Genomic DNA, 24,896 nt, shown 5'->3' on the forward strand with positions numbered 1-24,896 from the left:
GCACAGCTTAAGTTTCTTTATCTACATGGCTTGAAGTTTCAGAGGTCTTTCTGAAAATCAGCGCCCGTTTGCTTCCATTATCCCACAGCTGCAGCGAACCAACCCCAGAGTGCAGAGCCAGGAGGGGCAGCTAGAGCAGGGATGTGGCTCGTTCAGCAGCAGGATGGAGGCTTCGAGTCAGATGAAAACCTCACAGATGTTTGTGGGCTTTGACTGATCCACACCTAGACAGCAGCCAGGAAACTTTTACCTGGCATCAGGAGCCACCAGGCAAACTGTGAGTTGGTTCTCAGCACATCTGAAAACCTATCCCAAATTTCTGTGCTTTAGGAGGGTCTGTGGGCATTGTTCTACACCTTTGCAGAGGGATCTACAGGCCCAATACCTGCTGTGGGACGCACAGAGGGTGGCAGCAGGCAGTCACAGCAGCCGACACGCAGGCCTTACCTCCTTAAAACATTCTTCCACTTTCTCAAACTCCATCACCAGCTCCAGCTCCTGGATGCGTTTGTTGGACAGCATCACCAGGCGGTGCACGCCCTCATCGACTCGATTATAAAACGCACCAGCGGCATCCAGCGAGTCCCTGGAAGGGGACACAAGCGTGGTCAGGGATTTTGCATCAGGTCTTTCCCCCAGCACTTCATGCAAACGCGACTTGGCTGAAGGCAGCGTTGAGTCGCCCTCCTGGCGGGACGAGTAATGGCCATCTCCATATGGAGAGCAGAAGGACAACCACGCTGCTCCCCTCTCCCCATCCCCGTGATTCACCACTCGGTGATCCCAGCGCAGACGACCTGGCGGGAGGGACGAGGGCACTTCCTCGCAGCCAGGTGCCTTGCGACACTCGGCCGTCCCGGTCACACCTTCAGAAAGGCCACCCGGCTGTTCATACGCACGGATTGTTGCATCAAAGGGCTTTCATGAAACACAGGCTGGGCAGTTTCAGTTTCTATAAAAGCAGCTTTTAAATTTGATTTAAATAAGGAAATAAGCGAATGCTAGGAAGGAAATCTCTCCTGACACCCAGCTTGCTCTCAAGACCTTTCACCAGCCAAACAAACCCCCCGGGTGTGCAGCGCCCCAGCGCTAAGAGAGTGTGCAGGAGAGATCTGAAGACAAAGCAGAGCTGCCCGTCCTCCATGGGACACTGCTCTGACCAGAGCCCAGCAACACCAAGCAGCAGGCTCCTGGCCAGCCTGGCTGCAAAGTGCACGTGGGCAGGGACAGAGGGATGGATGCAGGCACTCCTGGAGGCTGCAGCCAGGGACCGAGCACCTGCTTCAGCCCTGGTGAGGCGATGAACGTCAGCGAGTTCCTCCTGGGCACATGGAGCACCTCCAGCACAGCTCTGGGTGAGCTACAGCCAGGATCCAGGAGACAGGCAGACATTCAGGCTTATTCTGCGTGTCCCTGAGCTTCTCAGACTTCTCCTGCTTCTGCATTTCTCTTTCTCTTACCAGGAAGGACTCAGTGTGCACTTACGAAGTCCTACAGCTTCCTTTGGCACTAAGTTCCTCCTGTACTCACCCTAAATCCACTTTCACATTACAATTGTCTTACAACTATCCGGCTTACGAGAGCACGGCTGTTTTCAGTCACATTATTAAAGTTATCCAAAGCACTTGTGAAACAGAGATAGCTAATAAAATTGTGAAAGCTTTGCTAATGGAAATTAATACGTGCCGTTCAGCATTCGGGGTTATTCCTGCCTTAGGCTGTAGGCACCTTGAACCCGTGAGACGCAGCTGAACTTAGTCACAGCCACCCTGCAGCTTTCAGCCAGTGCCTGCCATGAGGCAGCGCAGTGGCCTGGATGAATCTCTCTGCAGAGCAGGAATCCACAAGATTTTTCCATTCAGAATTCCACCCGACGCGCAGCAGCCAACTTCCCAAACCTCAGGCTCTTAGCCTCTTTTGTTTTTCCTCTGCGAAATGCCATTAGACTGAATGAATTTCTCCAAAGCGCAGCCAAAAAAACAAATTGTTTCTGGACTAAGATCAGTGCTACTGCAGCGCGGAGGAGACAGGTTCTCTCCGGCGTGTCTGCAAGCTTCAGCGGAAAGCTACAAGCTGCTAGGCTGCTTCTGTGTTCCCCAAAACCACCCGTAAACAAACAGTGAGGATCTGAGCCTTCTGTTTTGCAATCTTTTCCTAACGACAGACCCAGGAAACTTGCAGCAGCGGAGCCATAAGCGCTGTCTGAGCTGAGCTCTGGGAAGTTTGTTGATGAGATGGCGAGGTCCCATCAGCAGCAGCGACACGGCGAGGAGAGCTAATGAGAAACAGCTCGGGAGATCGCTGGGAGTTGTACTTGGCAGCTGCATTGATGCTAGGTCCCGGTTTCTGAAGAAGGCTCCAGCAAAACGTAGCATTGATTGCCAGACAGGCAGACACCCTTCGCTCTCGCTCCCAGGGGCCTGATGTCCCTGCTGGCAGGAGGAAAGCAGCTCACCTACCGAATGCTCTCGCCCTGCTGGCACCTGCAACTTCAGGCTTCACAGGCTGCTAAATGCAAGCACGGTGACACGAGATGTTTTTCCAGCCTTTCTCTGAGCTTCCAGAGAGGTCGCTTTGGTGCTGGTGCTACTTTGGTGGCACTCGGCGACAAGCTGGATCGATCTGCTACTCTTTTGTAAGGGGAAAGGGTGTGCAAACATCCCCCACCATAAATCCACAATGAAAACATGGATGGTTTTGGTATTTAATGAGATATTGCAGGATGGCAGCCCTACAATGTAGCTGAAGGACTGAAGTGATGCATCGCAGACGCCTGTGCTCTCCTGGCCGCATGCACCTTCCTTGACACAACTGCAGAAACTACCCCAGATGGTTGGCAACACCAGAAAGAGCCAGGCTCTGCAGATGTCACTGAGGCCAAGCCTTCCTTGGGTTTGCAGGAGGCTGTAAGGAAGAACCAAGTTATAGCTACAAAGTCAGAAGCAAGGACTGAGCCCTCTGAAGCACCCAGTGCAACCCACATCCTGACAAATGTGACTGCGCGTCCCAGATCTGCAGATACTCAGCCACCTTTTTGTTATTCCAGCAGATTCAGTAATATTAATACTACTAGAAATGGCGTTCTGTTTCCACACAGGGAAAAGCTCTGCTTTACTGATCCACAGACCTCTCAAACTCACATGAAGTCAGATTAAAGATGCACTTGGGTGCTTACACTATCATCAGGAACTGGACACAGAATTCATCTCAGGTTAAGAGGGCTCGAAATGAGCTCATTTTCCCTTGTAAGTCAGGCTGTTCAGGGTATATATTGCTATCTAAAAGTCTTACCATTGTCATTTAAGTCATCTTGTTTTCTGAGAGTCCTTGCAGCAAGGTACTGACACACCTGGAGCACAATACAGCACCATGAAGCTGCCCCTTCCCTCGTTCCTGCAGAGCAACCACACGTAAGGCACCCAGAAAAAAACCTTCCAAAAGGCACCTCCAGCCTCGCACCATTCCTCCTCCTCCTCCGCCGAGCTCCTCCAGCAGCCCAGCACCTCCATCCTTCGTCGGCAGGTCTGGCGGCACTGTTCTCCCACGTTGTGCCCCTCTCAGCAGGCAGTCATTAAATCCTCACCGTCTAGTTGTTGGTCTTCCGCTGCATCTCCAAGGGAACTCCATTCATGTGCTGTCAGCTCCTGACAGCTCACTTTTAGCTGCCCGACAGGCTCTGCCTAACATCCATCTCGCACTCTTTCACACAGAGGCGAGCACAACCCTTTCCCCACCGTATGCAGCAGGTATGCAAACCGAGGCACACAAAGAATTACAGCCGATGGGGAAGTTTGGGTTTTTTGGATTCCCTTAAGCACTTCCAGCTCTCACCAAAAGTATCCTTCAGCACTGCGCACGTTATCCCAGATCTCTGTCCATCTGTTTACCTACACCCATTTTCTGATAAACTTTCTAATTTCCTTCCTAAATTACTTCTGGAGCCCCAGTAAACTCAACGATACCTTGCAACCAGGAGCTGCACAGCAAAATTATGCCTTGCACACGCAGCTATTTTTTTCAGACACAGAGTCTTTCCATTCCTGCCCTTCACTGCTTTCAAGGCAGCTTGGAGTGCTGATGCTTTCAAAAGCTTCAAACAAGCATTGAAAACGTGGTCGAAGGACCAAAAGCGGCTTCTATCCTGGCACACAAATGGAAACACAGGGATGTTCAGCACCTTGAAGATACTTTAATAGTGGCCTGAGCAGCTCTGAGGAAGAAAAGCAGCGAGTTGTTTGAAGTCAGTGGAAAGTCTTGTCTAAGCTTGGGTACGTTTGGATGCACTGCAGTCTCCCTGTACATGTGAGTGCGGTAATAAGAGTCTTTCGCTGCATTCTTCCATGCTCAAATCATCCAAAGTAATTTTGCAATAGTGCAGATTCAATATAATTTATAGCAAAAAGGAGTAGCTTGATGTCAGTTTATGTTTCCCCAAATCCTGTTTTCATTGGGTAATTATCGTTTCAGTGGAAAAGACTCCAAACATCTTCAGTTTTCTGGAGGAGTGCCAAGCTGTTGTATAATGGCAGGGTAATTTTAAACCTATAATTTAGAAAGCCCATTTCTGTCTGAATCCATCCTTCACAAAAGCTAGCCTTGGAGAGTTACACTTCAGTTTTCTAAGCAAAATACCTGGTTTGTTTACAGAAACACGAGGCCACAGAGGAGGCATCCAGCAGGCTTGCAAAAGCAGGTGCTGCAAGAGCCGTGCCTCCCAGCTGCACACAGAGATCGCGGGGAGGGAAGCAGCAGACCCATCGCTGCTCTGCAGCTCTCTGCCCCTTGACAAACGGCTCTGACCAAGAGAGGAACCAACCTAGAGGGAGGGCTAAAAGCAGAATACATCCTCTGCCCAGCCTTGGTCAGTTTTAAAATGGTAAAAAGTGGTGGATGGAAGGAGCACAGACACTCTGCCTCCTGTTGGTGTGCTGGATGGTGGTTAGGCAGATTTCCTCCAGCTAGCTTTCCCAGGAAAATCAGCTATCCTGGATCTCTGTAATTTAGAAGAAACACAGCCAGATGTTATGCCATTACCTTCATCTAGTCTTCCACTCCTGGTGCTGAACTCTCCTAGTGGATGTTTCCACAGGCTTTGGAAGAACAGGAATAGGATCTGGCAGCTAGGACATATAAAGGACGACCTGGTCCAAGGACATCGCCCAGATCATCTGTGCTGATACCTGGCCTACCAGTCATCGCGCATCCTGAACAACGCTTCAGGAAGGAATTCTTCCGGCTTCACAGGGAAAGTCTCGTGTGCCTGGGGGGTGTTTTGCAGCAACAGAAATGCATTCGAGATTTTCTTGGCCATTAATGCATCCTGGTAGCAACCTACCCGACTGCCATATTCGTAATCATCCCATAAAATGAGGTCAACCTCAAAGGCAAATTCCTGCTCGTCAGGCTGAAAAGTTCGCAGGCAGCTGAGGTTAAAATTTGGACAAGCCATCATGAAGCTAATGCAGGTATCGCTAAATAAACTGTAATTACTGTCTGCAGCACCCAAATAGTCACGGTGGTTTTCGTTACCTAATTAAGGTATTTGAGCAGCTGGGCGCAGTGCTCAGAACCCCAAAGTGTCCTTAGAAGGGCAGGGCGGTCAAACACCAAGCTCGGGGCTGCCTGCGGGATGCTTGCTGGTCACAGTGGGAACAGAGGATCGCTGAGACCACAGACCCAACCGAATCCCTCCTCACCAGGCTCCCTGACCAGCACGTGCACTGGGAGCAACTCAACCAATTAATGCAACGCGCTGCAGCCCATAACCGCCGAGAGCCCTCTCTGGAGCACAGTTTGGTTAAACGTGTTTGCAGGAGAAATATCCTCTGGAGTCCCTCCAGAGCAATGGGATTGAAGCACACAGGTTAAATATCCAGGTGTGGTCACCAACTACTACCTCGGATTCTTTTCCCGGCCTGACTTGCATTCAGTTGCAATCAAACTGTGTTCAGACTGGTTGATCATAAATCCCAGTACGATCTGTAAACCTGACCCAAAGAAACCCAACAAAAAGGCAACAAAGAGCCAACTTCCCGGGGCAGCTCACCCCCCAGTAGACCCTGTGACAGGACACGGCCACGCTCTTCTGGGACCACCAAGCTTCCAGCTGTGCTCTTCTACCAGCTGGAAACAACTCTTACCTCCAAACCTCACCCCATGTACGCTAACCTGGTAATATTTACACTCGGTATCTGGGTCGGCTGTGCTCCTGGAGTTAGGACCTCAAGGGTTTCAAGATGCTCTGCTCAAATTTATGTACCCACTGCAAGCCATGTACCTGCGTCCCCGACACATCCTCCTTTTACACGCTCCCAGTCTATACAACACAGGTCGTAGCAGTGACTGTGCTATCAACTACCCCGGCAGCAGAAACAGCCACCCCAACTCAGCTGCACAAACCATGGTGCTTGCAGGATGGGGTGGGCTGAACCAGGAATTTCGGGCGGTCCAGCTAATATCCTATACTGGAAACTTTTTGCCATTTTTTCCGTAATGTTTTTAAACAGATAAAAAACTCTCACAGCATGTCATTAATTAGCTAATGCCCTGGTGGCGTGACAAAGATCGCAAACAACAAGCAAAATGGGAGTCTTCTGGGTGAAGTCCCACTGAATCCAGGAAGATTCAGGACATAACGCAGTAGAAAACGAACAGCAGAGGGGAAGATGGGAGGGATCCTCTCACGAAAAGCCTCAAAAAACAATGAAAACTTACCTAAGAAGAGCCCTGCAAGCACCACGAGAGGCTCCACACAGCACTTCGCACACCCAGAACGACAACGGCTCCACGCTCCTTTATGTGCAGAGCAACAAGGTTTGTTTAATGCGAGCGTAAGTGCTTTTTGCCAGGCTAAAAACCACCACGCAAACACAGGGAACAGGTTAGACTGTAAAGAAAATGAATACCAAGCAGCACGGCCTGTGTTTGGATAGAAATGTCGCCGAGCGCTCCTCCCTCCGCCTGACACAAACAAACCCGGCCGTGGATGAGCGCTGCCACCCAGGCACCGCTGAGGGCCAAAGGTTTTGTGTTTGTCAGCATCTTCTGCGGCACCAGCAACAGCGCAGAGGCGTCTCGTGGCAGAGGGCTGCCAAACTTTGAGGCCAGGATTTCAGCGCGGGTTTTTCATCTCACTTCAAGGTACACCCAGAGTTTATTTGAACCTGAAGATGAAGGTTTTCGGAGCAGGCTCCCAAAAGAAATATGCAAAATGTATTTACCATTCAAAGGTGCATCTTGCAGGGCACGTCAGGGGCGTGCACTGTGGAAAAGTGGTAGCATGAAAGGTACCCAAAGCTCCCAGGGTCAACTGTCTTGGAGCATCCCAGGAGCTGCTTCCCACAGGAGTCTTGCCCCACAGACACGAGCTCCTGCAGCACCACACAGATGTCATTCAGAACGGGAAGACCAGTGAAGAGGAGCAGGATGATCCTATTTGCAGCACAAGCTGTGGTTGCACTCTGATACGGAGCGTGAAGGAACATCTAAATCTTAATTTCAAAGGCCTCAGGTGGAGCAAAGACCCGATCACATCTCTTGGTTAGCTGATCCAGCTGGTCTTTACATCCTTCCAAACCTGGAAGGAAATCTCTCTGAAACTGCGTAAGATTTGGAGTTTCTATTCACTGATTTCTGTCTGCAAAATCATGCTGGGTGACAGGAACCATTGCAGGGCTTCTCCACAGCCCAGATGACGCAGGCCCGGCTCTGTCACCACTTAACTGAAATTGCTTCCCTGTCCTGAGCAGTGGAGGAGCAAACACAGGGCGCTGAGACATGGCCACGTGGGGACAGCCAGACCCAAGCAAGCATTGCTCGAGGCAGCCCAGGATCCTCTGTAGGCAGGTTTAAGCTCGGTGTTAGCAGCACGGGCAGCCTCTGCTGCTGTAATCGAGTCGAGTTTAGCATCAGGAACCTGGCAGCTGCAGCTCAGGAAGCCGGCTCCGTGCTGCCCATTACCTCTGCTCAGCCCAGGTCCCCACCCAGGGCTCCCATCCAGATCACCGAGCCACACTAAAAATAGCCAGCCGACAGAACCAGCTCTTGGCTCTCCCCACTCCACCCTCAAAGCAGAGGCTAACGACACTGCCTTCGCAAACAAAAGGAGGCTTCTCTCCTCCGTCTATTTATAAGCTGTTTATTCACAGCTTGCAAGCACAAATTCTTTTCAGATGAGAAGCTTGGGGGAAGAGATGATGATTTTTCTGGTTCCGTGCTGCACAGAGCCCAGCACCCAACCTGGCCATGCTTTCACCATCTGAGGTTTTCCTCTTTTTTTTTTCCAGCTCTCACTACTATTCTTGTGGCCACCTTGCCCACCAGCAGGCAGGACATGATGCGACTCCACTCCTGGGCTGTGCTAAGTGCAGGTTTGCCGGCAGAGCCATGCACCAGGCAGATTCTGGTTCGACTAGTGTAAGGCAGGCACCTTTACATTAATAAAAAAACGTTTGTATTTCCTTTCCTCCACTTCTGACTCACAGCATATCGAGAGGACGAAAGGCAGCACTGGATACCTCATCTTGGCACGCATTCCCAGCTCCTGGCCACGCCAGAAGAGCAGCAATAATGAGAACAACAGTGGAAAACATCTGGCTGAAGACAGGGTAGAAGCTTCTGCCTCACTGCCCGGTCCCCACACTGACCCCTTGCCTTAGTAAGAGCTCCCACTGCTGCTGCCCAGCTTTGGGCAACTTCCCAAGGCTTACGATGGAAGCATCAGAGGAATCTTCAAAATCCACCCCAAAATAAGCGATGTGTTGGTACGCCTTCTACAGCTGGCGGGGTGAGTTGTCTCCAGGCCACACGGTGGTTGATCGATACGTGAGATATCCCATAGCCAGAGACACACCTGCCAGCCAGCCCTACAAAACTTAAAGACTGAGTTCATTAAAGACTTCCTGTCCAAAAATAATAATAAAAAACTATCTATTAACAGCACCGAAGTGGTGATGTCTCCACGGCGTTTGTCCACACTCACCAACAGGAACTTCAGCCAGCCTAATGGCTTGGCACTTCGATCCCCAGGAAGGCTGGCGCAGCAAAACCTGGAACCCTTTCAACTCCTGAGCTAACAGACCCGAAGAAGCACTGAGCCTTCAGCGCAGCAGCTGGTGTGCCACCAAATATGCTGTGTTTAAACCCTGCCGGCTCCTCTAACAATAAATAAGTGGCAAAGCTGGCTTCAGCAGCCCACCTGCACCTTCGGGTGCTGGAGCTACCAGGAGCTATCCTTACAGCACTGAAGGAGGCACCAGAAGGATTCAGGCTCACCGGTACCACACCCCCACCTCGGCCAGGTTCAGCCTGGTCTTCCTGGAGGTGGGACAGTGGCGAGATCCAAACAGAAGACTGCTTGGAGAGCCTTTCCCTCTGTGGACCAGCAGCTGGTGAGCAAGGCTTCTCTTTTACAGCACTGCTTGGTGGGAAAGAGCACGGGGACTCCAGGTCAGCTCACACCGGGGACAGAGAGCAGTTACCAGCCAAAGCCACCGCCCCGGTGCTGCAGCACCTCTCAGGAGGGGACCATCCACGAGGGGTTCTCGGAGGCTCTTAAAGCACGTCAGAGGAACAACTGGATGTCCTGTGATGCACCTCTCCTGCACAACCTGATGCGATGTGTTCAATCTCTGCAGGAAAGGAGCCATGTCGCTGGTTTAGCAAACCCTCCCAAAGGCCGGGTCAGACCCGAGCAGCAGCAAGGTCCCAGTGCTCTGCGGCACCAAACACTCCAAAGGACATCCTGGCTCTCTAGGAGGGCAGAGCAGGGAAAGATGCCAAAAGCAGCCCCAAGGGAGAAGTTGCATTACTGAAGAATGACTAGAGCAAGGTTTGCTTGCTACGTGCGTCCAAATGGTATTCAGCAGATAGCAACCGGCTGCTTGCCTATTTCAGGATGCTACTTCCAACCTCCAGCTAAGCATTATTTACGTGTTTTCCAACTGGTTTGTACCTCTCTGCTCTTACCACTTCAGGATTTTATTTTTTGCCACGTGAAGCTACAAGCTAGAAGGAAAGTCAGCCTTGAGAGCTGGCAGGACACATCCCCTACAAAAGCAGCAAGCAGATCTCTTGCTTCTTCAGTCTCACGGTGATGGTGTAGCTGGGCTTGTCCTTCCCCTCTGTGCCTCTTCAGAAAAATCATGCTTTTTATTATTAGCCCTGTATTTATTGTTGGCATATTTTAACTAATTGAAGCTAAGACTGCAGAAAATTCCTGCTCTTAAAACTTTTGCCTCTACTTACATAAAATTCTTGCAGATTTTGTCAGTTACCTGTTCAGAGCTGGCCTCACAACTTCAGACTAAGAAGTCTGGGCTGTTGTGACTCTTTGCTTGATCAGGTTTTTACAACACAAGGGGAAAAAAACACTAAAACAATGTGACGTGATTAACAAAAGCCATAAGGAGGCTCAGAAGGACAAAACCATTTTGCTTTTGTAAATACTGATATTTCAAGTACCGGTAGGGGGGAGGAGGATTAAAAACTTCAGCACTGATCAAAATTTTACAACTCACAAGCTCAGAAAAGTGATAAACAGGCCCTGCTGAGCGCACAGCCACAGCTGGTCCTGTTCCATTTTCACGTATCACCACCCAAAGGCTCAGGGTGGACCCACATCCATCAGCAGCCACGGCACGCTAGCTTAGGAGGCCAACTGCAGGGCTCTGTTACAACCCTGCTTTGATCCTGTTCGCTAAGGCAGCCTTACCCAGGAGCCTTTACAGAGTAACAGAGCCCAGAACCTCTAAATCTGCACAGCAATTTGGACAGGAGGAGCTAAAAGGGCAAGTGCAATCTGTGGAGGATCTAAAAGTAGCAGTGCCTTATGCAGAGTTCTCTGGCCAAGCCGTGGAGCCTTTCTCCTCGTTGCCAAGGATCCTGGAGCAGCGAAGAGCGAACATCTTTAGTGCACTGCCCTGAGCATCTGACTTACACAACAAGCAGGCATTTCCTTATTTAAAGCACCGCATGGAATTTAGGATCTGCAACTGTTCCACAGCCTAAAATACGACTAACATTTTCCATCTGCATTCGGTTAAAGCTCCTCAGGCTGGACAGAGCCCCACGTATCCGACCTGCAGCATACACGCTCCATTCATACCGGTAGGCAACGAATATGACCTGAATTAAACAGGGAACACGCTACACTGCCTCGGCATGTGCTCAAACACAGCGCAATCAAAGCGCTGTGTGTGTGTGTCCCACCCCTGCCCTCGCTAAGGTAATCAAAGCAGTAAATTATCCTTAGGGGCTCTGTCAGATCAGGTTTCAAAGTTGATCATTTCCCTGCACAAGAACACAGGTTTAGCTTAAAAACAAAACAAAACATAAAAAGCGAGCGTGTTCTCCCCATTCTCTGAAGACTCTAATTTTAATCAACTCACAGCAGCTTTAAAGGGAGAGAAAAAAGGCGCACACAAACCACAACAACCTGCATTATGCGTGCTTCTCACACCACGTCAGAATAAAAAGGCTGCATTGTCCCAATTCTGCTCCAAACTGCATCAAGAGCACTCAAACATTTCAGCAAAAGAAGTGAGTCCTCGCGGCTTGCCAGAGCTGCTGGCAGGAGTCACAGCAGGCAGGGAAACAGAACGGTGACACCGCTGGGCCCCAGGCTCCCCTCGCACTCAGCCCCAAAATGCCAACCCCGGCCTCCCAGCGACAGGCAGCGACTTGCACCCTCATCCACTTGTTGGATTTTCAGAGAGAAACCTTCTTTTCCCTGCGCTCGGGTGAAACACCCTGCAAGCTGCTTTCTTATCTTCCCTCCTTTCCCTCCTTTAAACCTCTCAGCTTGTGATGGCAACAGAGAATTTAATGAGGGCCAGGCTGCAGATGTACGGGGCCATCCCTCGCTGCCCGGCCATGCGCTGTGCCCCCGCCGTACCCACACAGCAGCACTTATCTCCCTCCCGCTGGGGCTGGAAGCTCCTGGGTGCAAGGGCTGCCTTGCTGTTTGCACAGCACATAGCACAGAGGCCTTCACACGCTGATAGGCTTCAGGTGTTTTAGCAGTACAAACAGGAGTTGTGCAATGCCCCGGGGATTTCAAACAGCTGGCCTCTCTCATTCCCCCCCGCTTCTCATACCAATTCTGCAAACGGGCAGAGAATATTTGCTGTGCAAACCGCACCAATGTGTGAAGAGATCAGCGCTTGCTGGAGCCAGAAAGCATTCCTCGCAGTCAAGGTCCTTGGAAATCCCCTTACATAAGGAGGGCCTTGGCAAATCGCACCCTGATAACGCCTCGGACCCAAAGGCTGATCACTGGCATCGTCAAGGCAGCCTTTGTGCTTCAGGGGTGCACAAAGCACCCGGCCCTCTCCTCGCTATGGGAGGTTTGGCTTGGAAAGAGAACTTAAACAACCATCTAAATGAACCCAGTCAGGAAGGGATGAATTTTTGGACTAAGGAAAGAGCAGCCAGGATAAGTGTACAGTTCATTATGCTCTTCACTTTTGCTGTTTCCAACAGAAGTCCTCTCTACACACGAAACCACACTGGCCTGCACCAAGGGTGGGTCACGGCCAGGCTGCCCCTGCTTGCTCTCTGCTCACCTCCAGCTCCTCCTCTCCCACCCTGCCGGGGCTCACCTGTAGTCACGGGTGAGGGTGACACAAGATTCCTCCTTCCTCAGCCTGGCCAGGAGCGCTCCACCCTCCAGCTGTAGCCGGACCAGCCGTGCGTCTTCCAGAACGTTCTTCATCAACTGCCTGTAATTCCTCAGCAGCACAGCCGCCTCCTGCAGGGATTGTAAGAGTGAGATGAGCGGTCACGGCAACGTATGGGCAATGAGGGAACAGGGAAAAAAAAACAACAGGGCACAACCCAACCCAAACCACATCTCACCTTGTCCCACCCTAGGACAGAGGGAGCTTGGTTCCCAGGGCTGTTTCTCTCAAGCCTGCCAAGCCCAAAGTGATAAAGTGTTCCTTATGCCCTCAATACTTTGCCCACCAGGCTAAAATTGAAACCCAGCTCCTAACGTGCTCCATTTGCTGGGCACAGAATCATTATTTTCAGCCTCATGTTCCACCCACAGCTAGCTCCTGCTCTTCTTAGAGCCAGACCTGCATGGCACAAGCTGCGGGACAGGATGCACCCAAAGGGTTGGTGGATGTGCCCATGTATCCAGGCGGCCTCCCAAGAAGGGATGACGTGTTTGCAACAACACCAGCTTGGTCTCTGCACCTTCCTCTTGCCCCCTTCCAAATTTCTCTTCTAGAGGCAGCAAAGCCAGAGCCACAGCACAGCCTTGGCCATGCGAGCTAACCCAAGGTGGCTGCTCAGTACTAGAGCCACCAAGGCAGTGCCAGTACAGAGCTGCACAGAACGCTTCACATCCACCCTGCCAATGTAAATTATCTTGCTTTGCCCCTAACCAACACAGTTAACTGCATCACTGAAGTTCGCTGGCAAACACAGCAGATTTCTCTGCCCTTTTTCTGAAACCAGCTTACGGCTCTCTCTGGTGTTTCTGTTGCCTGTTGATGTTATTTTTTCCTCTATGAAATACTCATCTCTTATGTCTCTTCCTCCTTTCTGCCCCCCTCCTCTGACGTCTCTCTACACAGCACGCAATCCAGCAGCAACGAGCACAACTCCAGAGGAGATCTCTTGGGTTGACACCGAGGGGTCACAGAACCAGCTCCTCCACGCAGCAGCGTGTTCTACATGCTTACCTCAGCTCTTTCTGGTAGTTTTCCAGATTCCACTTTGTGAATGGCTCCCTGGAGGAAGGCATAAGCCCCTTGGCATCCTTGTAGCAAGTGTTCCAGTTTCTACAAGAGGAAAGGACCAAGGCAGAGATCATTGTCTCACAGCTGATGAGAAAGCCATCTTTTCAGCTTGCAGAAGGTTAAAAGGACAGAAATCATGACAGGATCAAACGCGTTAACCCAGGGGTTCAATTATACCCCTGGTGAAGCTGTATCATCAGCAAAAAGAAGCCCAGGAGCCATCACAGGCTTCAGATGCATCACTCTGTACCAAGTCCTCTGTACAGACCTTACAAACTCACCACGGCATGTCTGGGCCATGCTTTTAAAGAAAAGAAAATCAGTACAATTATGTCCCACATTCTTCTATGATTAGCATTTCTTGTAACTTTCCACTAAGATGAATCACTATGAGTGCAGTTTGGAGGAGCAAAACTTAGAACGAGTACAATTTCTATACTTTAAATCATTCCTCTTCATATTATAAGCAGTGTAAATTAAAGGTTATGAAACTGGAAACCTTCCACAATTAGAGCACCTTAAACGAGTAGCAAATCTGAAGTCCCTCCTCTCTGAGGGAAAAAACCACCAACCACAATTTCACACACAGGGGAGGAGGCTACTTTTCTAAACAGTCACTGATAAAGACTCCCAAATGCCACCCTCTAGCCACTGTGACCAGGGAAGGGAGAAAGAGCTATTCAAAAAAATAAGGAAAAAAAAGAAAAAGCTTTGGTTTGAATCTTTACTGAATTTAACTCCCTCTTTGGAGTGCTGGAACAGCCCCAGAGGGGACGGATTAGCAGGCAGGATGCAGGTGAGATCGCTGAGGCAGGAAATAAATCTGTTTGCCACACAGCTGCACATCTAAAAGGGGTTGAGCATATGGGTCATTATCACGTGCAGTGCATTACACAAACAGGCAACCCAAACAGACCCATCCCTACACAAACTCCCTTCAGTAACATTTTGCACAGTAAAACATAAGGCACAGAAACAAGAGGGAGTCTGGTGTCGTGCTCCTGCCTTTGAGAATTATCCTTTTGCCCAGACTGAGCACCTCAGCTCTCAAGCTTTTCTCAACCCTTTCCAAAAACCGAATCCATGTCCTGCTGCAAAGCTTCCTTGCTGCCAAACAAACCTCCGATTCAAGCCTAGGCACCAAAATCAGGCTTCTGTGTTTCTGTTGCATCAGCATGGGCTCAGTGCTTTTTAGATGCGAATTTTTTTAAAAAATGGGTTCTGAAACAAGTTGGAGAAGGTAAGTTAACATTTGGCACACGCTGAGCCTGACTGCTGAAGCTTTCCACCAGCTACACAACAGAGGTGTATCAGTGATACCACAACCTGCTACGAATGCTGCGCCACGCAGTGCCCCGTGCAGCAAGCTCGGAATGGTTTGGAAGCAGAGGTGGCGGCTCTGTCATCCAGCAGGGCGAGCAAGTCAAACGCCAACGTGAAGACAGCCAATTTGTGCGCGGATTTACAGAGCTTTAATCCCGTCTCATCTCCGTGTGCCAAATCATGTCTCAGTACAGCTTGTAAAGATTCAACAAGCACACGAGCCGCAGGACTTACGCGCCCTCCGCAGCAAGGGCGCACGCGGGGCTGGTGCTGGCGCCACAGCTGCTACTTTTGCAGCCTCCTGGCAGTCTGCACACCCCCTGCTGCACGGCCAGCAACATCTGCAGCCCTGCCAAATATCATCAGTGCAGCCTTGGTGGCTGCAGCACCCTTTGCTGGGGCTCCCTCCCTTGGAGACTGCGTCTGGGTGCTGCAGTTTCAGCCCCTCTGTCCCTGAGGCTTAACCTGGGTTGCCTCAAACATTTCCACAGAGGGGTCAAACAGGATCGTGGTGCCAAGGCACACTCACAGCAGCAAAACAGTGCACCCCAAGGCTGAATCTTCTCTGTCTTTTTACTTTAGATGTTTTCTAAACAGTTCAAATTTGATGACAACTTTGTTAAACAAGTGAACAAAGGAGGAAAGAGATGTTCCTGTAAGTATCTGAAATGATTATCAGGAGCTTCCAAGTTTGACTCCCACCTGGATGGCAGTTTTCCCCAAGTAGCTCGGTGTTGTCTGGAGAACCTGCCTGCAACCCAACAAGATCTAATCATTTTTTATTATTTTTGAGTTCTTGATGATTGGGTACTGACATCTCCTGAGATTAGCACAAGAAGCATCTGCCTTTAAGCCTCAAAGTTTAAGTAAAGTGCCACAGACAACAAAGCAGGATGCTGTTTCTTCTTTCCCTTCAAATATGGTCAAACCTGAATTAATGTACTGTCTTTTAATGCTTGTAGGCCTGGTTGTTGACAGGCTCCTCTCTCTTGTTTCAGCCCCGTTACCGTGCCATTCCTTCTCTCAGACACCAGAGAACTCATCCCACTTACCATGCGGAAGCTTAACCAGTCCCGGTGGCAGTAAGGGAAGGTCCCATCCAGTTCTAGCGGCAGCTGGGAGCTGTCTATGTGCTTATGGAGGGATTTCATGGAGGTGAGAATCTCAAACTGCATGGGAATAGAAGGAATAAAAGCACATCGGCATTAGAGAAAAGGGCAGTGAGTGTTGGCAAGGAGGAGGGGAAGGTTAACGAGAGACAGAGTTTTTTTTTCCTTTATTTATCTTGCATAGAAACAAGGCACACTGTGTGTATGTGGAATATGAAGGAAAAAAACATCAATTCAATCTTCGAGCAGTTTGCTGCGCAGTTTTGTGGGCGAACCCTGAGGGAACGCAGGCCACAACACGTTGTTTTACCAAGCAGAACATCTGTGATGGAAGTCTGGCAGCAGCCAGCCTTCGCTGGAGCCAATACCTCCAAGTATAAGCAGAGCAACTCCCTCCCATGCTCGCACGCTGGGTTGCGATTTGCATTTGTTTGGAGAGCCTGAGAGGTTAAATCCAGCCCCCAGCTTCTCCATCTCGCTTCCTGGAAAACCTCTGAGGTCTCCCTCTCGGAGAGCAGACTCTGCCCTACCCTCAGCTCTCCAGGCACCACAGCAGCTCTTCGCTCCAAGTCTTTCCTAGATTTTGACACTGATAATTTGCCTTCTGCGAGCCTGTAGCACCTCACCAGAGCATGCTAGAGAAGCAGACAAGTGCTCCTGAAGGTATGTGGAAGCCAGCCCAGACACCAGGAGCTCAGGTGCAGACATTTAACCCCACACATACCCTGTGAAGTTTTCACCTCCTTATGAAATAGCGAGGATGCTTCCAATTCCTCCCCGTGTGACTCTATCAGCCTTTGCCGTCTCCTCCTACACACTTTGGAGCTGTTCAGCGCTTTTAAATAACGCCTTCTGGAGCTCTGCCTGCATGCACACACCTGCACACCCCCTGTGCACTTCAAATTCTTTCACATGGGGGAAATGAGGAAGCGGACGAGGAGTGTTTACTGTTTGTTAGCCTTTCGGGGCAGCACACCACACACAAACACGACGCTATTCCCAACATTTTCATCCACAGGGAGGGCCTGGCTACTCTGAAACCTACAGGATTTTGTGGCAGGCACGGAATTTCAGTCCAGTCCTGCAGCTCCTAACAGGCTTGGTGCAGAGGGAGATGACTAAGAAGCAGCCTGATGCTCTGCTCGCTCACCACAGACAATGAGAGGCTGAAAGCCTGCGTTTCGTGTACAGCTGCGGAACACCAAGGCAGGTTTCCTTCTAGTGGGGGTGTTTGGTGCTGCTGAGATCAGCTTCCCCCCTCCGTTAGCACCTTCTTCGTCTTCCCAAACCTTTTCAGCTGCAAAGGGAACCTGACACACATACACTTCTCCTCTTCCCCCTCCTGCAGAAGTCTCTCAGCTGCTGACAGCAGCGGCTACGAGGAGAGGGAACGTGAGCTAGGCAAAAGCCTGCGAAGCAACAAGCACCTTCACAGGATGGAGCCCCGGATTTAGCAGAATGTGATCTCCTCCTGACCAACTATTTTCTCCCTTGTTAACAGAAAAGCATGAAAAGCATCTGCGTTAGTGGTGCAGGACTCCTCCATGCCCCCAGCACACCCCCTGCGTCTCAAGGGCCCCAGCAGCCTGCCATAATTATGGCACACACGTCGGTGATGGACTCAACGATAAACACAGCGTGACAGAGATACGTTCAGCTCGCATAAACTTTACAACCCTATAAATACCACACCCGTAATAGACCACAACCATAAAATAAAGAGAACTACAGAGATTTCATGTGAGAATAAACATGTGTGAGTGGACAGAGAACTTGCTGCCTGGAGTTGAACAGGAAATCAATGGCTCCCCAGCAAGTGCTGGACAAATGTTTCCATTACCTGTCCCGCTGCCGGCTTCTCCACCCGAAAAGTCAGATCTCTTTCAACCAGAAGCAGTACTCCATGAATACAGTGAGGATCCATGTCCTGAAAGAGAACAGAGTGCAAAACCATCACCTATCCATCCGGGATGCTAAGGAGAATGTATCGTGTCAGTTTTGTACAGGAGATTGCAATTTATCCTTCAAAGGTGTTGGGGAAGCCTGGAAGGCAGTCACCAGGAACGGGGAGGCCATTCTGCAGAGCACCAGGGCTATGTCCTGAAGGTAGCTTGCTTCAGATCAACCAGTAATGCAATATTTAAGGAAGCAATGAAAGAGGTCAGGTCCTGGCTACACTAAAAAAATGCAGCCTTATACACCGGGACGTGTCGGGGGAGGAAAAAAATAACTAAAAGGAATTATGTGCAACGTCCAAGTTTTTTCTTGATAATTTCCCTGGTTGTTTCTCCTAACCGAAAGGAAGCTTTTTTCCACGCAGTGCCAAAAAATGTCATCTCCTCTTTACTCACTGCCAACTCACAATCAAGGACTCGCATCCTGTTGCTAGTGTTAAAGCAACAGAAATTCCTATCTGGACATCCCAAGGGACGTCTGGCAGCTGTAGTTCAAACTCTGTGATTCAGGATCAGCTCTCCAATTACAGAAGCACTCTACAGGGAAGCGAGAAACAGGCAGAGAGCAACAGCAGGAACAGGGAAACGTAGCAGAAGCATTCAGACCACGGCGACAGGGCCCACTAGACACACGATGCCTAGAGCTGGACAGCAAGGAGAAGCTGTCATTCCGTGTGATTAACTAAGAGACACCCCAACTAAATGTCTCGGAGATGTCTTTTGCCTCTGCAAAGATCTCGGAACCTGTCCAGCAACAAATCCTTCTTGGTATCGCTTGAGCTATAGGAAACTTGCACGCAGGAGCCCATGGCAAGAAGGGAGCCCTGATTAAATAAATGTTCTAGCACAGAGGCAGGTGCCTATCGCCCCGCAGAGCCTGAGCTGCCCAGCATGGCAATTAAGAAACAACGCCAGCACAACCCAATCCTGCAAGCACGGGCAGCAGCAGAGGTTGCAGAGCAAAGGAGAAGACGTTTCTCTGTAGTGCTAAGAGAGGATCCTTTTGAACAGGCAGGAAAAAGTCCCAGCTTGAAACACCTCCCCAGTCAGAGGTTTCTCAGCCGTCTCAACTCCCTTTCATTCACACTTTCACTGTTATTTGAACACTGATCAAAAGGCCAAAAAGAATGTATTGCATAATTAGGCTGAATTAGGTAAATACTAAAGCTCATCTGAAGAGAGCATGGGGAGACATTGCAGCTGTGTGAGCAGCACTGAATTTGCCTAAAAGTACAGTAGGATGCAGCTCTAAATTTGTCTGCTCAAAAGTACCGAAGGATGAAAACCAGCCACAGTGCCAAGCCAGGTCACGACTCTAAAAATTAAAGAAATTTATTATTTCACAATCCCTCTTATACTCCAGCAGTCATGGGATGTGCAATCGGAGAGAGGATAAAGGTAGCGATGGTGTAACAGGGTTGCCGCAGCCAAACACTCGTTTGCTTGTTTGTTGCTGCTGAAAATAGCAACTGAAAAACCATTCACAAGTTGAGCTGTCAGGGGAGAAGCCTGACAAGCTTTCCAGTCCAAGAGAAAGAAATATTTCCAGAAAAGTGAGGTATTTTTCACCATATTTGTTCTTTAAACGGCTGAAGAAAAGCCAGACTCATCCAGCCCTGAGGGATCCACCCGAGTGGACTCAAACAGTTCACAGAAGCTCTCTGGGACGCAGGCAGAGCTGGAAGCAGCAGGATGCTACCTGCAGCAGCTTTCCTGCAGGTTTTTGCCCAATCTCTTGCCTCCTCTGCTAACAAGACCAGAGCATTGGGAGCTTCCTGGTCTTTAACACCAGCCCAAGGTCCTGTGTACTGCTGAAGCAACAGGGCTTGGAAACACATCCCTCGAGAGCAAGGAGCACACAGAAATTTCCTGCTTTGAACTGCTACTGTACCGCTGGCTTCACGAACAGACTTCTCCCCTCTGTTCCAGCACACAGACGCAGCAGGGTTAAGCTTCACACTGATGCACAAATCCTGCTCCAAAGCATCATTATGCAGCTTCCCACAGGAACAAGCATGATCTGTTCTTGCAGCACGTATGCTCTGCGCGCTTCCCTCCTCCTCCTCCGTACAGAGCTGCCGGAGCAGCTCCTAATTCTTCTCAGGTTAGCTGCAGCACTTTATTCTGCCTCTGCTCCCAGTGCTCTCTGGGACAGAAAGCCTGCCAGCAGTGCCCATCCACCCATATTCGAAAGAGGATGGGGAGGAAAGTCATGCAGAAGACAACTGAAGGCAAAGAGGGTGAGAAGCTTTCACCAGCTTACGAGGTGGCTCTCCTGGCGCTGTAGGAAAGCTGCCTGCAGGCACCAGAAGTTGTCTATGGGCACAAAATTCTAAAAATTTAAAAATTCTATTCGTGTGTTCATTCCAGAAAGATGGAAAATGGAAGAGGTGTTTCCTCAGCCTGACAGATACTGACCCAGAAACCTGTGGGATCAAAGACTCCCCAGGGAGGCTCTGTAGGGTTAACAGACCCAAGAGGTGCAGCAGGAAGGGACTTGGCATTAGGTCATCTGATCGGTGCTTATCCACTGTGAAGTGCTCCTCACTGCTGAGTCAAGAGGAAAACATCCCTTCAGAACTGAAGGAGCAACCCTGGATCTCCACACCGAAGAGATTCCACCCACATTTTCACAGCAGGCTTCACAAAAGCCAGGTAAATAAAATCCCGTTGAAGCAGAGAGCAGAGCAGCAGAGAAAGGAGCTCCCCAGGGGCAGTCTGCCAGGGATAAGAGATGTGTCAGGGATCAGAAATGACCCCAAGGAGACATCAGTTCTGTGACCCTACAAGCACAGCACAATGACTGCGATCCCATATCCACTGCCCAGCGAACCTGGCTGCTCTCTAGAAAGCTTAGCTGCCTCGTAGTGGTTACAGTCAGTTCCCTACACTTCTCTGCCCTTATTTCAGAGCAGGGGAGAGCAGTGTTGTGGGAACACAGGGGCAGACCACGAGTAAATGCTCAGGATCCCCAAACGGCTCAGCGGAGCCAGGGGATTACCCCGGTGCCACAAGCAGGTGATGAGCCAGCCCGACAGGTCTTGTGTGCAGCCTGCCAGAGAGGCAGGGCAAGGAGCAGCACACCACAAGCAGAGTCATCAGCCTCCGTCAGTCGCTGTTACCTGCAGCACACCGTCAGCTCTAGCAACCTGTCTTGCAGCACACTACTCCCTGCTAACTAACTGTTGCTCTACTCCGTGCTCAGAGCCAACCTGCCGTCACGGCAGGATATTGCACAGGCAGTGCAAAAAAAGCTTTTCCTCCCTCCCCGTTTCAGATGGGAAGCTCAGCGCTAGGAGCGCTTTATTCCTGCCGCTCCACAAGGCTGAGGACCCAGCAGTGGTCCAAAAGCACACTTTGTTTTAACACCTTGCTGATTTCCAAATCACCCCCCTAAAACACAACCTTGCAACCTACATGGAAACACTCAGAAGCCTGAGCAAGCCCACTGCCATGTGGGCACAGCATAAAAGAGAAGATGCACGCCTGGTACCTCCACAGGACTGAGCAGGCAGCAGATAACTCCTTGCCCCCAGAGAGTGAGCGCACTGATACAGCTCCCGGCTCCACCCAGCCCAGGAAGCAGCAGGACAGAGCTCTGACTCAGCCCCAGCTCTCAGATGTGGCACCGAAGCACATAAACCAGAGACACCAGCCTCATTAAAACGTTGCCCCGTTCCAGTTTGCAGAGCTTGAGCCCTGGGAGACCTGAGCTCTGATTTAAAAGGAACACCTGCTTCAACAAGATTAGTCATCGCTACAACCCAGCATCTCCTCTGGCTTTCTAATAACAGCAGCCAGAAGTGATCTGGGAGCAGGGGCAACACAACCCACTCGTTTTCCCAGTGATTGATAGAAAGCCTTTGACCTGGAGCAGTCTAGAGTTACAGCACGTCCGATTCCCATCGCTCAGCAGCAGCCACATCACCAGCTGCATGTGCTCTTCCACCTGGCCTGACACGCGGTGCCCTTCCCCTCCCTCTGCAGTGCTGCTCCTCCTCCCTTCCCTGCGGCAGCAACAATCCCTGCATATTTCACGCAGCCTCTCCACGCACAATTCATGAGAGCATTTCGACTTGGGAACGGTTCTCAGCAGAGATGGAAGCCACATTTGATGGGTGTTCTCTGATTTCCTCGATTTTTTTGCTTTGGCTGCAGCCTGGCAAGCCCAGCTTGTCCTCCTAAGACAGGGCTGGGTGCCTGACTCCACCTCCCAAAGCCAGCTGGCAGATGGAGACACACGGCAGTCGGAGATGGAACATCCAACCGAGACAGCAAGCCCAGTTGTGTTCCTTTGTCACAGCTCAAGGCTCACCTGCAAGATGCTGAAGGCCTTGAAGAGCGCAGGCACTGGCGAGCAGCGACGAGCATCCACAAGGACAGTCAGACCCAAAGCCTGGCACTCGGGTCTGCAAGGACAGAGAAAAAGAGGGGACGTTGGTCAACAGAAGTCAACGAGACTTCCACAACCCTTGCAGATCCTCCCTCCCTCTCAGCTTGGGGGCCTGGCCTTCCAACACCACGTCACAAGGCTGCATCGTGGAGCTGCTGCACAACTGCATCACAGCTCTCAAATTTAGCTCTCTGAGCTAACAAAGAACAGCAAGAACGGGTTGGATCCGTGGCAATGCACAAAAACATCCAGAACACACCTAACTCCATCCACACGCGTGCAAGGTGCACACACAATAGCCAAGATGCTTGCTGAACACAAGGCAGCTCACCCAGCAGGAGATCCCCACCTGTACAATTTCGGGACTGCCTGGAGCAGCTTCCTGGGCCAACAGGACCCGGGTCCATTCCCCGCCGCAGCTCCCACACCCCACAAGACAAGCAGACGTGGCAGCAGCTCCCCCCGTCAGCCCCCGAGTGCCACAAACCTTGGGATGCTGTGCAAGTACAGGAGGAGGCGCACAAGCTCAGTGGTGTTGCAGTGGGGGTTTAACCAGATCGTGTTCCTCGTCGTGATTATCGCCACTGCACGTCCCGATTTATCTCTGGTACCTGTAAAGGGAGGGGAAAAAAAAAAAAAAAAAAAAACATCATTTAAGGATGTAAAACAGAGCCTGGTTCCAGGTGTGAACACCTCATTCCCCTGCTGCCACCCTCATCACCTTCCTGGGAATGCTGCACGGAGCTAGGGACAGTCTGTGCTGCACATCGTGGTGGGCTGTAAATACACTTCTGGAGTATCCAAACGTTGCCCCAGAGTGAATTAGCTGAGCTTTGCTTGTCCTTCTCTCAGGGCAGCATTAAATTTGGCCTGCTCTCTTCTACCCAACCTCACATTCCTCACCAAATTTGGCGGAAGCTGGTGAATGATAACGCAACCTTTGGAGATGAGTAAGAATTTCAAGCTCAAGATAAACGACCTCACACCCACTTGTGTTCCAGCATCACGCAGGACCCCACACTGTCCATCACGGCCAGGTCCTCTGCCCACCTCCTGTTTCTGTCCTTCCAAAAGGCAGACGGGGATGGAAGAGGGACAAAAGGTGGCCCAAACCCAGCTGCAGCCAGGTGAGAGAACTCCCCAAACTAAGTGATATTGCAGCTTTGGGCTTCAGCTGTGACAGAACTATGGAGAGGAGGACTGGAATTACATCCAAGCCCCTCTGCAGATGCTAAGGAGAGGAAAGGAGCAGGCGGGCACACAGCTTTGGAGGCCCAGAGCTGCCTCTGCCCATGGAGAAGCAGCAAGGCCGCGGAGTGAGCGCAGTCAGGCAAGAGCACCCTGAGCTGGCGCCCCACCAGGAAGGTAAGCGAGCTGCAGAACGGCCAGGACCACACCTCTATTGTGTGAAAAGTAATTCACAAAAACAGAAGGCATTTCCTGTCATACAAATGGAATGAGATAGGGGAAAAATTTCCCAAGCACGAGACAAAAACAAAGGCCTAGGGAAAGCAAAGCCTCTCTCCCTCTTCTGAGCTCCCTGCCCCGGGAGGTGACAGCCCTGGACCACTTCTCTCCTCGTCCTCAGGAGGTGTGAGCTGAGAGGTCCAGGGGGTGCAGGTGGACAGCCCCAAGCACCAAACGCTGCCCTGGTGTGAGCCCAGCCTGCCGCTAGGATGTGAGTTGAGCGAGGGCCACAGGCACAGATGGGCAGTGCTGACAGCCGGGCTGTCTGCCTCCCGGCTTTCTGACAGCAGGGCCAAAAGCTCTCTGCTGGTCTGTGTGATTTGGGAGCAGTCGTAGCCCTCCTGAAACACCGCATTATCAGAGCTGGAGAGGAATTAGGAAAAGCTTACAACTCGCTTCCTAAGCTAAGGGGTTCATCAGCAAATTAGAAAAGCAAAGCAGTCAGTTACAGGCATAATGGCATGATGACCAGTCTCAGTAAAAGCCTCCTTGCACTGAAGCATCCTCTTCTGTCCCTCAGGGAGGCTGGGCATCACCAGAACTTGATTAAACCTCTAATTAGCACGTAGGAGCCTAGGAAGTTACCTGACTAGGTCAAAAAAGCAACAGCCACCAGGGCTAGGTCTCTGACAGTGACACAACCAGATGATTCAGGAGCAGAATACCAGCATGAAACGCTCCTGAAAGGAAAATTTCTTACCAATTCCATCACCTCCTAGTCTATTAATCACTCCTTCTTCTCTGCCTGTCATAAAACCTATCCTTTCTAATGTAATTATCGTATCATTACCGATGTCTAACCTGTAGCATTTAACTGAGTGCTGCACGCGTTCCCTCGGGGGTCTCCTTTTGGATTTCAGTGGGCAGTCCTCGGGGAGAGCCGGCACGTACGGCTTCCGCAGGG

General features: G+C 50.7%; 1 protein-coding gene across 8 annotated transcripts in view; it reads right to left on the minus strand.

The window, feature by feature from the left end:
- The window catches only part of PLEKHG4 (pleckstrin homology and RhoGEF domain containing G4), an 82,954-nt gene that overhangs the window by 25,195 nt on the left and 32,863 nt on the right, over window positions 1-24,896 (minus strand). For all 8 annotated transcript variants that reach the window (XR_011100034.1, XM_068693698.1, XM_068693697.1 and 5 more), the window contains 7 exons: window positions 23,013-23,136; window positions 22,448-22,541; window positions 18,018-18,104; window positions 16,121-16,237; window positions 13,689-13,787; window positions 12,600-12,748; window positions 448-586 (listed from right to left, as the gene is read on the minus strand). Coding sequence is in view for 7 of the 8 variants with exons in the window: in XM_068693698.1 (XP_068549799.1) it covers window positions 448-586; window positions 12,600-12,748; window positions 13,689-13,787; window positions 16,121-16,237; window positions 18,018-18,104; window positions 22,448-22,541; window positions 23,013-23,136 (809 nt within the window). In the remaining variant the exon portion in view is untranslated. The remainder of the gene's footprint in view (window positions 1-447; window positions 587-12,599; window positions 12,749-13,688; window positions 13,788-16,120; window positions 16,238-18,017; window positions 18,105-22,447; window positions 22,542-23,012; window positions 23,137-24,896) is intronic.

Source organism: Anas acuta, chromosome 10, assembly GCF_963932015.1.
Source record: "Anas acuta chromosome 10, bAnaAcu1.1, whole genome shotgun sequence".
Lineage (NCBI taxonomy): Eukaryota > Metazoa > Chordata > Aves > Anseriformes > Anatidae > Anas > Anas acuta.